This window comes from Giraffa tippelskirchi, chromosome 9 (assembly GCF_054371585.1).
Source record: "Giraffa tippelskirchi isolate mGirTip1 chromosome 9, T2T-mGirTip1v1.2.pri, whole genome shotgun sequence".
NCBI classification, from domain to species: domain Eukaryota; kingdom Metazoa; phylum Chordata; class Mammalia; order Artiodactyla; family Giraffidae; genus Giraffa; species Giraffa tippelskirchi.
Genome location: NC_137283.1, coordinates 114,504,822 through 114,517,675, shown reverse-complemented (window position 1 = coordinate 114,517,675; position 12,854 = coordinate 114,504,822). Strand labels below are relative to the sequence as shown.

Here is a 12,854-nt window from a genome sequence, read left to right as displayed (position 1 = left end):
GATTCTCACCTACACCACTCTGTAATTATGACACATTTAAAATCTTTATAGTTTTCACTTTTCTAAATTTATCTAATTTGATCCTTACAATGTGAGATACATCATTATTCTACTTATTTTAAAGATGAAAAAAGTGAAGCTAAGAAAGATTGCATGATTTCCAATATGGACTAATACACTACAAAGCTAAAGCTGTAAGTCCCATTAGATTTCTGAGAAACTTTACTTTTTTTCACATTTCTATGAGAAGTTGTTATTGTTATTGTTTAGTTGTTAAATCATGTCTGACTCTTTTATAACCCCACGAACTGAAACCCACCAGCCTCTTCTGTCCGTGGGACTTCCCAGGCAAGAATACTGCAGTGAGTTACCTTTTTTTTTTTTTCTCCAGGGGATCTTCCCAACACAGGGATTGTACCCAAGTCTTCTGCCAGTGCAGAAGACTTTACCACTGAGCCAAAAGGGAAGTCCCTATGAGAAGTTACTATTACAATTTTATATACAGAGCACAATATAAAAAGCTAGACTCACAAGAAGAGCACAAAAAGTTGTTTTGTACACATATTGGTATGATTTATTTGGATATCGTTTTATTTATTCAGAAATATCTGTACCAAGGGCTTCCCTAGTGGCTCAGATAGTAAAGAATTTGCCTGGAATGCAGGAGACGCAAGTTCAGTCTCTGGGTCGGGAAGATCCCCTGGAGAAGCAAATGAGTACCCACTCCAGTATTCTTGCCTGGAGACTTCCATGCACAGAGTAGCCCGGAGGCTACAGTCCATGGGGTCGCAAAGAGTCGGACATGACTGAGCGACTAACATACACACACTGATATAAATTTCAACTTTATTCTTCAAATCATGCTTAAAATAGATCTTGAAAGTGAAAGTGAAGTTGCTCAGTTGTGTCCGACTCTTTGCGACCCCATGGACTGTAGCCTACCACGTTCCACCGTCCATGGGATTTTCCAGGCAAGAATACTGGAGTGGGTTGCCATTTCCTTCTCCAGGAGATCTTTCCGACCCAGGCATTGAACCCGGGTCTCCTGCATTGTAGGCGGACACCTCACCGTCTGAACCACCAGGGAAGTCCCAAAATAAATCTTAACTATCATTTAATTTTTGGTTTGGGTAAATAATATATAAAGTATCAGGTTCTCAATTTTTGAAGGCATTTGGAACTGGTATTTACATGAACTCAAATTTCTGTTATATTTTTGGTTTGCATATTCTTGGATCTCAAATTAGAAAGAATCAGTCTGTTAATAGCATAAAAATCAATTTTAATTCATTACATTGAGAAAAGTAAATATGAACAATATTGAGGAATATAAATTTTTAAATGTAAGAAGCTAATTTGAGTTCCAAATATCAGGATAATTAGATGTACTGGACATATTGGAAGTGCAGAAAATACTTCCCCTTGATATTGACTCTTCTCTAGATCAATAGCAGTTCCAAATGTAGTAAAGAAGCAGACACGATTTAACAGGACCTAAATTATTAAGACCAGTGCATTGTTGCTAGAGAGTTCATTAACAATCCCATCAATACAGTGTGGTTCATGGGCACTAGTAAGAGCTTTGTGGAACATTTTAAAAGAGAATGAGATATCTCAATGGACTGATCTTAGTGGAAAAATTTACTTAGGTAAGAATAATTACATTAGTTAAATGAAACTTTTAATTGAAAACCTGTTGGCATTTTCTAACCTGCTTCACAGCTGTTCCTTAATCATTTATATTTAAAGAATGAAGAGCTTCTTTTTTTATTTTATTTATTTATTTATTTATTTTAGTTGGAGGCTAATTACTTTACAATATTGTAGTGGTTTTTGCCATACATTGGCATGAATCAGCCATGGGTTTACATGTGTTCCCCATCCTGAACCCCCCTCCCTCTTCTCTCCCCATCCCATGCCTCTGGGTCATCCCATTGCACCAGCCCTGAGCACTTGTCTCATGCATCGAACCTGGACTGGCGTTCTGTTTCACATATGATAATATACATGTTTCAGTGCTATTCTCTCAGATCGTCCCACCCTCACTTTCTCCCACAGAGTCCAAAATACTGTTCTATGCATCTGTGTCTCTTTTTCTGTCTCGCATATAGGGTTATCGTTACCATCTTTCAAATTCCATATATATGCATTAGTGTACTGTATTGGTGTTTTTCTTTCTGGCTTACTTCACTCTGTATAATGGGCTCCAGTTTCATCCACCTCATTAGAACTGATTCAAATGTATTCTTTTTAATGGCTGAGTAATATTCCATTGTGTATATGTACCACAGCTTCCTTATCCATTCGTCTGCTGATGGACATCTAGGTTGCTTCCATGTCCTGGCTATTATAAACAGTACTGTGATGAACACTGGGGTACACGTGTCTCCTTCAATTCTGGTTTCCTTGGTGTATATGCCCAGCAGTGGGATTGCTGGGTCATGTGGCAGTTCTATTTCCAGTTTTTTAAAGAATCTCCACACTGTTCTCCATAGTAGCTGTACTAGTTTGCATTCCCACCAACAGTGTAAGAGGGTTCCCTTTTCTCCACACCCTCTCCAGCATTTATTGTTTGTAGACTTTTGGATAGCAGCCATTTTGACTGGCATGAAATGGTACCTCACTGTGGTTTTGATTTGCATTTCTCTAATAGTGAGTGATGTTGAGCATCTTTTCATGTGTTTGTTAGCCATCTGTATGTCTTCTTTGGAGAAATGTCTGTTTAGTTATTTGGCCCATTTTTTGATTGGGTTGTTTATTTTTCTGAAATTGAGCTGCAGAAGTTGCTTGTATATTTTTGAGATTAATTCTTTGTCCGTTGCTTCGTTTGCTATTATTTTCTCCCATTCTGAAGGCTGTCTTTTCACCTTGCTTATAGTTTCCTTTGTTGTGCAAAAGCTTTTAAGTTTAATTAGGTCCCATTTGTTTATTTTTGCTTTTATTTCCAATATTCTGGGAGGTGGGTCATAGAGGATCCTGCTGTGATTTATGTCAGAGAGTGTTTTGCCTATGTTTTCTTCCAGGAGTTTTATAGTTTCTGGTCTTACGTTTAGATATTTAATCCATTTTGAGTTTATTTTTGTGTATGGTGTTAGAAAGTGTTCTGGAGGAATCAGCCTGCCTGACTTCAGGCTCTACTACAAAGCCACAGTCATCAAGACAGTATGGTACTGGCACAAAGACAGAAATATAGATCAATGGAACAAAATAGAAAGCCCAGAGATAAATCCACGTACCTATGGACACCTTCTCTTCAACAAAGGAGGCAAGAATATACAGTGGAGAAAAGACAATCTCTTTAACAAGTGATGCTGTGAAAACTGGTCAACCACTTGTAAAAGAATGAAACTAGAACACTTTCTAACACCACACACAAAGAGTTTCTCTACATGGTATTTGAGAAACATCTAAACATCTTGGAATTTGTATATGAATGTTTAAAGTGCTTTAGAGAGTGTGGCAGTAAAAAACAAATAGGATTTTCTGCTTGGAAAATGGTGCATTTTAAAGATATGTGTAGGAAAGAAAGCAAATTATATAGAAAATATTTGAGATGAATATATATAATTCTTGGAAAGAATGCAAAATAGTCATCTAAAGCTTCAGAATTCTAACATTAAAATTCCATGGACTGAATTTCTTACTTTATAAAGATATAAAGGCTTACAGAGAAATAATGCTGTTTTGTAAAATTATCTTGTTGATTGTTATTAAAGAAACTGCATCCAGCAAGAGTTCTTGCAAGATTGAAATTGTATAATAGAAAATTTTATAATGGAAACATTAAGAGCCAACGAAAACTCTTACTCTCAAAATTAACACTTAGATTGCTTATTCAAAATAGGTGAAATTGCTGCCACAGTTTTTTGGGTAGCTTTTAAAGCCTAAGACAGAGAGTATTGGTTTGAGGAAACATAGACACTTATTCAAATTCAAAAACTTACAGAACACCAACAAACAGGTCCATTAATAACTCATTGCATTAATCCTAGACCAGGCCATTTTTTTTCTGAATCCCAGCAACACTATCATCCAATACTGTTTCCTTTTCTTGATCTTCAAAGCTTTGCTGAACTTGAATTTTCTTCCTAACTCATCACTTTGACTGTAATACTGAATTCATTCTATTCTTTTCCCTTTTTCTCTTTTCTTTATATTTCCTTTAAGCTCTTATCCCTTTTTAGCCCTCATGGGTACCAAATGCGATTCACGTAACTACAAAAATCCATATTCCTTTTAAAGGTCTTTTACCATGCAGTTTCTGGAATCTCCGTTTTTCAACTAATCTGTAATATAGGCATCATTTTGGTTAGTTAAAAAACTTGAAAAACAGGCATATCTATCCATATCGTAACTGTGAAGAGGAACAGAACATAAAATCCTGGGATGGTTTAGTAAATGACTTTGAATAACAGAAAGGGCTTTAGTTTTCTCTTCAGAGTATCAGGAAATCAAGGTGAGTTTAATGTGCATGAGAAGTTTTAACAGTAAAGTCGAAACAACAAAGAAACTATAATACAAGTATTGGCAGATTTTGTTGGATCAGGGAGGAAATGGGTAGAGTATGAACACAGACAAATGACTGAAGAAAACTTAACTTTGATTTCCCTTATTTATATATGTGTATGAAATGTTGGTATTAAAGTTTATTGAAAAAGTTCACAAAGCATAATAAATTATAGGGAAGAGATGGATAAATTAGGATTATGATTGCATAATAAAGGCCAATATAAAATCAAAATTAAAGATGAGTTTTTCTAGGAGTACAAATATAAACTACAGGGCACCTGAAAATTCACCTGGTTCCTGCCCCTCCTTTTACAGATGAAGAAATTGAAGACTAAAAAAAACTGCAAGGCAGATTTGTCCAGGTTCACATTGCTGGTGGGTAATTATCTGTCCAACAGCAGTACTTTAATTAGCAACAAAATTCAAGATGCTGTAATATTTTACCACTTATATTTAAATTCTAGAGTTGTCAGATATTGTGTGTGTTCAGGAACTTTTTTTTTTTTTTTTTTTGAGCACTGAATTGTGGCATTGTGTACACACCACATTTTATAGGGATCATGTTGTTGTTGTGTGTTCATTTCCTTCCTGCTCCTTCTCCCTCCAGAACTTGATCTGCTCTCTTGAATAGCAGGAGGCCTGTTCCCTCATTTAGGCTAACAGTGGGTGCAGAAGGGTTGAAACATTCTCCTTTCTAAACCAGCTCCTTGTTCTGGATAGGATCCATCTTGATGAGATTACCACTCTTCTGGCGATCGTCATCATCATCATCTAACACCTGCCTATGCACCGTGAGCCAGGGATTGTGCAAACTGCTTTAATGTATTATCTCATGCCGTCTGTGTAGTCCAGACAGCTGCTGGTAAAGAACTCCATTTCAGAGCAATACAAAGAGCCGGCAACACAGTTAGCATAATGGCAGCTGCAATGTAACTGGGAGAATTGTCTCTGACAATTGGCTCCTGACTGGGTCTGAGGGCATTTCTTCTTCCATCCCTCGGTTTCGTTACCAGCCACTGTGCACCTGCTCTGTGCCGGGCAGAGTGCTGGCTGCTGTGTGCCAGCTGAATGAGCGAACACCAGCCTGCCTTCCATGTGTGACCCTCACCCTTGCTCAGAGGGGTGGCTGATTCTCTGTCCCATTTAGGCTTGTGCTGATTGTGCAAGGGAGCTCCAGAGGTCAGAATCTAGTCCCTCTCCAGCACCCTTAATAGTCACATCTTCTAATAGAAGAATCAATATTTGTAACTGTTTTTCTCTTGGAACTATCTGGTTTATAAAAGTGACTTTTTTTTCCAACAAGGGACAGATATGGCAGATCATCAGTTTTCATTTCCAATTATAAAATGAGGAAAACATGGCAAATGGGGATTTAAGTATTTTTTTATTATTTGTTTTAGATAAAAGATCAAGTCAATGAAATAGCCAGGATTCATAAACTCCATGTGTTAGACCAACCAGGCTGCTCTCTGTGCTATGCACCATACTTCAGATGGGAATTCAGAAACGAGCAAAATCTGAGATGCAGGAGTTCCAGAATAGATCTGCCACCTGCCAGCTAGCGTTCAGATCTCAAAGGGGACCTGCCTGCACTTATTTAATGGAAAGATAAATGTGTTCACGAAGGTGTTACTATAAATTCATTTAGAAACAGGACAGAGGCTGCACTCACATTCCTCCCAGATTTGAGCTGCTGGCAGATTTCGTTCACTGTACCTCTGGGAGGGAATACATTCTAGCTAGATGGCAAAGTGTGATTGTTATTCAGCGCTTCCTAATGCCTGTTCTTTTATGGTGTAAATGAACTTTTGGGTTGAATCATCAACTTATTGAAAAATGCTTTTATACATGCCCATAGTAAAAAAGTGTGGGCGAAGCAGTATATGGAATACTGTGCACAGTTTTATGAAGAGAGGTGTGATTATTATACAAAAGATGTTTGTGTCTAGAATGGAAGATAAAATATGAGAAAGTGTGAAGAATTTTATTAAAAGTAGAATGTTCAAGGAGGAAAGAAGATACAGATCAGTGATGCTTCATTTGTGAGAATTCTAGATATCTATAGAATAAAATGAAATCTATGAATCATCTTCCCAGAAAAATGCATGACCAGTTATTTTTAATAGCTATAATAGAGTAAAATTGATGTATTATGGTTGCCATATATAAGCTGTACAATTTGATAGGTTTTGACCTAAGTATACACTCATATAAGCATCACTACAATCAAGATATGGCAATACTCTTAAGATTAGTCACATATTATATATGTAACTAATGTATATATATATACTTTATATATATCACGTATCACATCACTCTTAAGATTAGTTAAGATTACATTTAAATGTAAATTATTAAATACAATATTGGGTATGTTTGGAGCCCAGATCAAGAGCCCAACTACGTAAAAAGTGCTTAAGCAGAAAGACATTGTCATAAATGTAAATCTGCTGGCATAATAGAGAAAATAAGTTGGAAAATGCTGTTTTACAACGTCTCCCAGGCAAAACTCAATGGGATGCCCCAAAGCGTTATTTCCAAGGGGACAGAGCATTCCAAAAGCCTGCCTCCCTATTGGGAAGAAAGGTAAATACCTTTGATAGCTTTTGTGAAGAGAAGTCTTTACTGTATTTAGTGTATTGAAGAGATTTAATGCAGTGATGTTCTCTTCTGTGATCCTGTGTAGTTCAAAACTGCTCATTTCTAACTAATTGCTTCATCCGTCATGCAAATAAAAGCTGTGTTTTAATTTTTTATAACTCTAGAACATCTATCCCAGAACTTTACAAAGAAAATGTTTAATGATGATGATTATAGTGATCAGAAACTGAAATAGCATATGCACTTCCCATGGACATGCTTGGTAATTAGCATTTAGTACCAGAGTCTTCTGTAAATGAAATTTAAGTACATAGAAATATTTTAGCTTTTCACAGAATCCATTAATATTCCTGTTTTCATTATTTGAAATGTTTCAATCATATATCCTAAATCAAAAGTATTTAGCAATGGTAATTCTTATCATTTGAAACTTTTGAGAGCATCTAATCTCTCTGAGTTTTCAATTATTTAAAAATATGCAGTGGACGTTTTCCAAGCATTAAAGAAATATAAGCATACGTACATTTCACTGTTCCTTCAATGCTTTACAGTCTAATCAGACATGAGGCTACTTGAAATAGATGAAAAAATACAGGGTGACTAAACCAATTTCTGTGGCGATAGCTCAACCATAGAAATTAGCATTCATCACTCTTCCACCTGCATCCTCGTTACACACTCCATGCCTCAAAGTAATTAGACTGGGTATAAGATAAACCCAGCAATAAGTTAGGGAGATAGTTAATGCATATTTATAATGTATGAGAAGGCACTTGTGATCTTTTCAAACCACCAATTTAAAAAGATCACTGTTGTTTTACTGAAATGTGTAGGACTATATTGCACAGTTTTAAAGGTTTGCAAAACAAGTTTCTGGCTGATGGACATGCTTTGTAGGTTAACTAACTTATTTTGGAAAGAAATAGTTCCAGCTCCAGTCTAATCTGAGACTGGGTCTCAAGGGGGCTCGTATAGCTGTTGATAGATGCTTGACCTAGCAGTGAAATAGGGAGGGCTGCAGGTGGATCTTACTGTACCTACCTAGACTACACTTCCTTCTGGGCTGTATTCCCAGGGTGAACAGATATTCTAACTTTCCACACAATAAGTATGATCTATTTATATATAAGTAATTATACTTGAAAGAGAGAAAATAGGATAAATTGTTTTGTCTTCCTTGCTGATTTATTATTATTTTTCTCTGCCTAGCTTTTGTCTTCTCAGTTTAGGATCTAAATAACTACAACTTTTTCTAACCCCCTTCTACGGATTTTAATAACCAGATTGTACACATACTCTATTTTAATTGATTTGGTTAATTCACATTTATGTTTATGTATCTCAAGTTTTTTTTAGAGGTAGCTGTGATGTGTAAGGAAAAAAAAATTGACCTGGAAAACAAATGAACTTTTGTTTGAATTTCAGCTCAGAGATATGCTCTATTGTACATAATTTCCCGGTATTCAGCAGAATCTCCAGAAATATGAGATCCACTGCTGTCAGTTTGCCTTCCATTGCCTGTCATAGTTTCAGTGGGAATTTGGTTTAAGGGAGGTAATTGGTTATGGTAGTTAGGACAGTGGTTTTAAGAATTAGACTGTGTCTGAATCTTGTTTTTAAAATCTTTTGTTTGAGTCTTATTTCTGCCAATCTTGTTATGATAGTTTGGAGGGTCGTTCTAAGAGCTAAGTTTTGGCTGAGTCTTGTTTCTCAAGGTGATGAGACCTTGAGAGGATGACTTCAAACTTGCTAAACTTCAGTTTTCTCTTCTCTGATAAAAGTAGTATCAACTAAAATATAGGGTATGCGTGAAATGCATGTGAAGAAATTGACACAATTGTGTGGCATAGAGTAAGTGTGCAATGTAGCTTGTTAGTAATATTATTAAAATATTGACAAAGCAATGAACCCATGTATCTCCTCCACTTTTCTCCTCTTCTCTTCTACTCCTCCCATATTTCCTCGTATTTTCTCTCTAGAGAAGAGTCAAGGCGAAGGACTATAGAGTCAATATGAGAGATTGGTAGACTTAGCCAGAACAGCTCAATAAAACTCTACAGTTTAGAGTTGGAAGTAGAGATGACTCTTCAGCCTGATCTTGAAAGATACTCTTGGACCTTTGCCTTATGAAAATCTACTGAGCAGCAACTGCTATAGAATAAATCTACTTCTTTCATAATCTCGTTCCTGGTTAATACTAACCTTCTAACTAACCTATTATTGACTCAATCTCATACATCAGTGTATTTATTTTTTGTGAATTTATATTTACCAATTCTCCACAATCTATTTTCCTTACTTTATAGTGCATTTTCATTATGTAAATATTTACTGTTTATCAAAAATTATATATATATTAATGTATTCAAGTGCTTATTGATATTTCTTATATTTTGAAATTTTAAATTGTTTTCCTTTATTAAAAGTTGAACACTGAACAGAAAACTAGAGAGAAGGATGTAAACTCTGGTTAATCTTTTTAGACTCAAATCCAGCTCCATCTCTACATGCTATGATTTTCAGACCAATTGCTTAACTGTCCTCTGCGTTAACTTCCTGTTTTATACAGGAATTAAATTCATCAATGAATTTCCAACTGCATGATGGTCATAAGAATTAAAGGAAATGATTTAGGGCAAGTGCCTCACACAAAGTAAATACTGAATGAACATTATTAATGTTACTAAATTAAGGCAAATTGTCAAACATATGCACTCTTGTGAAAATAAGGAAAACATTTTTGATAAGCTGGAGCTTTCTCAAAATTTTTCAAAGTTGAAAGAATTTACATATGTACAGTTTTGTGAAGAAGATAGTAAGTCTGACAGGATATCAAGTCTAAATGGAAAACAATTCCATATTATCACATAAAGCAACTAGTTTAAAAGTAGGATGAAAAAAGCACCCTAAGCAGATGAAAATAGCATAGAAAGTAGTTTCAGAAGTTCTATTTATTACTTTATAATAAATCAACATACTTTAAACTGGAAATTCAAGAAGATATTTAAACAGCAACTTTTTCACTATAATTTTTCTCTAATATTTATCTTTACTTTATAGCTTAATAAATATTGTTTCCCTTTTGCAATTACATTTAAAATCACTGATCTTAAATGGTTTTATTGTTATCTAGTATACACTCTGATCCAGAAGCAGAAATTATGTACCAAAAATCATTTTCAAATTTTTAATTAGGTAAAATTCTTTCCTAGTGTTCTCATTTATTAATAGATAAGGTTACTATTCTACAATTTTCATATAGGTCACATAAGATCATATAAGGCAGTAAGTCCTTGCAGGATAATAGGAATATCATAGATTGTGTTCTTTTAGTTATTTTATGACAATAGATCAAAATTTCACCTTGGGAATAATTGCGATGGTATTTAGTAAACCTTCATCTTAAAAAAAAAAAAAAAACTGTAAAAAATAAAGAAAAAGGAGAAAAATATAAACTTTACTCACTGCTATCTCCCAAGAGTAATCAGTAGTATCATTTTAGTGTATTTTCTTCACTTTAGTTTTTTTATTGTTATTCATATAATATGCCCAGTATGATGTTTAAGAATACTTTTATGACCAATGAGGCTGTTTGAATCTAGGCCTCTCCACTTCTTAGTTGTATGACTTTGTTAGTTACATAACATCTCTCAACCTTGGTTTCATCATTTGTAAAATGGAAACAATATCAGTATTTTTGTTAAATTATTGTGAGAAATAAGTTAAATAGCATATATGTTAAGTACACATATGCTGGAAATACAGTTTGTATAATCTGTTTTTACAGTTAGCTTTATATCACATGCAGTTTCTCATCTAAATGATTATTTTTTAAAACATGATTTTTAATGTTTATATAAAGTATCATTGTGATTTTCTGTTTCCTTATTTTGAACATTTATTGATTTATACTCGGTTATTTATTAAAACAAATACTATGTGTAGCTTTTTTTCTTATCTTTTATTTTCTCAAGGCAAATTCCAGAAAGAGAAATTACTAGGCTAAAAAGAACATGGATATTTAAAAAATTCCCTTGTGGTGCAACTTACAAAATTGCCCTTTATCTTCTCTCTAGTAGTCTCTTAAAGTGTTCATATCTCTATACATTTGTTGATAGTGACTTTTTGAAAATTCATTTTATTTTAAAATCAAACATGTCTTTCATATCTTGGTAACTTTTTTTATAACCACCAGGGTGGTGTATGAGATATGTCCTCTGAGTGTTAACTCAGGCTGAAGATAAATATCAGCCTGATCCTCAGGCTCATGATATGTGCCTGTATCAACACCATTCCTCTAGTTTTCACTCTGCAGCCATCAATGTGTGAAAGTAGTCAGCTGGTATTTATCAAATGAAGGTTATGAATCTGAGCTATATTCCCCAAAGATTTATGAACTATAAAATGGTATTATTATTATGTTCTGTCATTGCATTGGGCTGTTTAGCTGCCTTCCATTTTATGTGGTTAAGTTCCTGAGGATCCATTTGCATGAAAACTACTGTGTGTACTCATTTCGTATTGTATTGTGGCAAACGCTATAATCTACAGGGTTCCTATTCATTTTGGAATTCATTTCACAGCTCACTAATTGTGTGAATGAGAAGAGGAAATATATGCTTTTATTCCAAAGCATGCCAAGCAGATGGCCCAAAGTTCACTGCTACCCTCATTGTCAGGATCTCTCTTCTGTAGGTAGTGAGCCTGGCATAGATCCGTCAAACACAATGTGAGGGTCCATTTAACACAGCACTTGACAGTTACTGAGCCTCTGGTTTGTGATGACTTATAAACATTTTATTTTTTATCATTCACCTCTAAAGTGGCCAGTCATTTGAGCAGGTGCAAACACAGTAGAATTCATATTCATTTTGCTTGAGAAGCAAAAATGAACTTTTATTCATATGGAAATTTTGGGAAAAGAAAACAGTACAGGGGATTAAGCTTAGTTTCTTGAAAAGGGATTAACACATGTATTGAGATTCAAAACTGTATCATCATTTCTGAGACTGAACCTTTTGAAAAGCTGAATTGCAGAAAAAATTAGGGTTTATATCTTTAAGCTTTTTAGGTAAATCTCTTCAAATCTCTTGTTTCTGACTATGAAAGGAAATTATTACTCATTTACTTTTATACACAATATGTAATTTAAGGAACCATTAAAAATTGTTCATATTTGCATTCCTTGTGTATGTGCGCACACACACACATGTGTACAGAGGAACAGAGTAAGCTAGAGACAAAGGGTGGGACAAAGAATGAAATAATGCATGTCTGCACACATTTCCTACTTAAGCAGAGATAGTGGGATGATATGAAATTATGTTATCACTTCAGGAAATGGAGGGTAGGTCAGATGTGCTAATGGAGCCTATGAAAGGGATTTGATCACAGTAGCTTCTTTAAGAGAACCACAGCATGTGGAAATATTGTTTTCTCCCTTACATGAAGAAAAACTGGGTATTTATTTCTCTCACGGGTTCTTTATCTCTACTTACAAACCTCCTATCATGGGTTTCCCATGTTGTACTGACGCCACTTTTCCTTTTCTCTCATTTTAAGACTGATGCTGCTCTCATGTATGACGCTGTGCACGTGGTGTCTGTGGGTGTCCAACAGTTTCCCCAGATGACAGTCAGCTCCTTACAGTGCAATCGACACAAACCCTGGCGCTTTGGGACCCGCTTCATGAGCCTAATTAAAGAGGTGAGTCAGGAGAAGTACCTCTGCTCTGTCTCACT

At 35.1% G+C, this 12,854-nt stretch overlaps 1 protein-coding gene across 8 annotated transcripts in view; it reads left to right on the top strand.

The window, feature by feature from the left end:
* The window catches only part of GRIK2 (glutamate ionotropic receptor kainate type subunit 2), an 840,407-nt gene that overhangs the window by 571,144 nt on the left and 256,409 nt on the right, over positions 1–12,854 (top strand). For all 8 annotated transcript variants that reach the window (XM_081530944.1, XM_081530945.1, XM_081530942.1 and 5 more), the window contains one exon: positions 12,676–12,819. In XM_081530944.1, the coding sequence (XP_081387070.1) occupies positions 12,676–12,819 (144 nt within the window). The remainder of the gene's footprint in view (positions 1–12,675; positions 12,820–12,854) is intronic.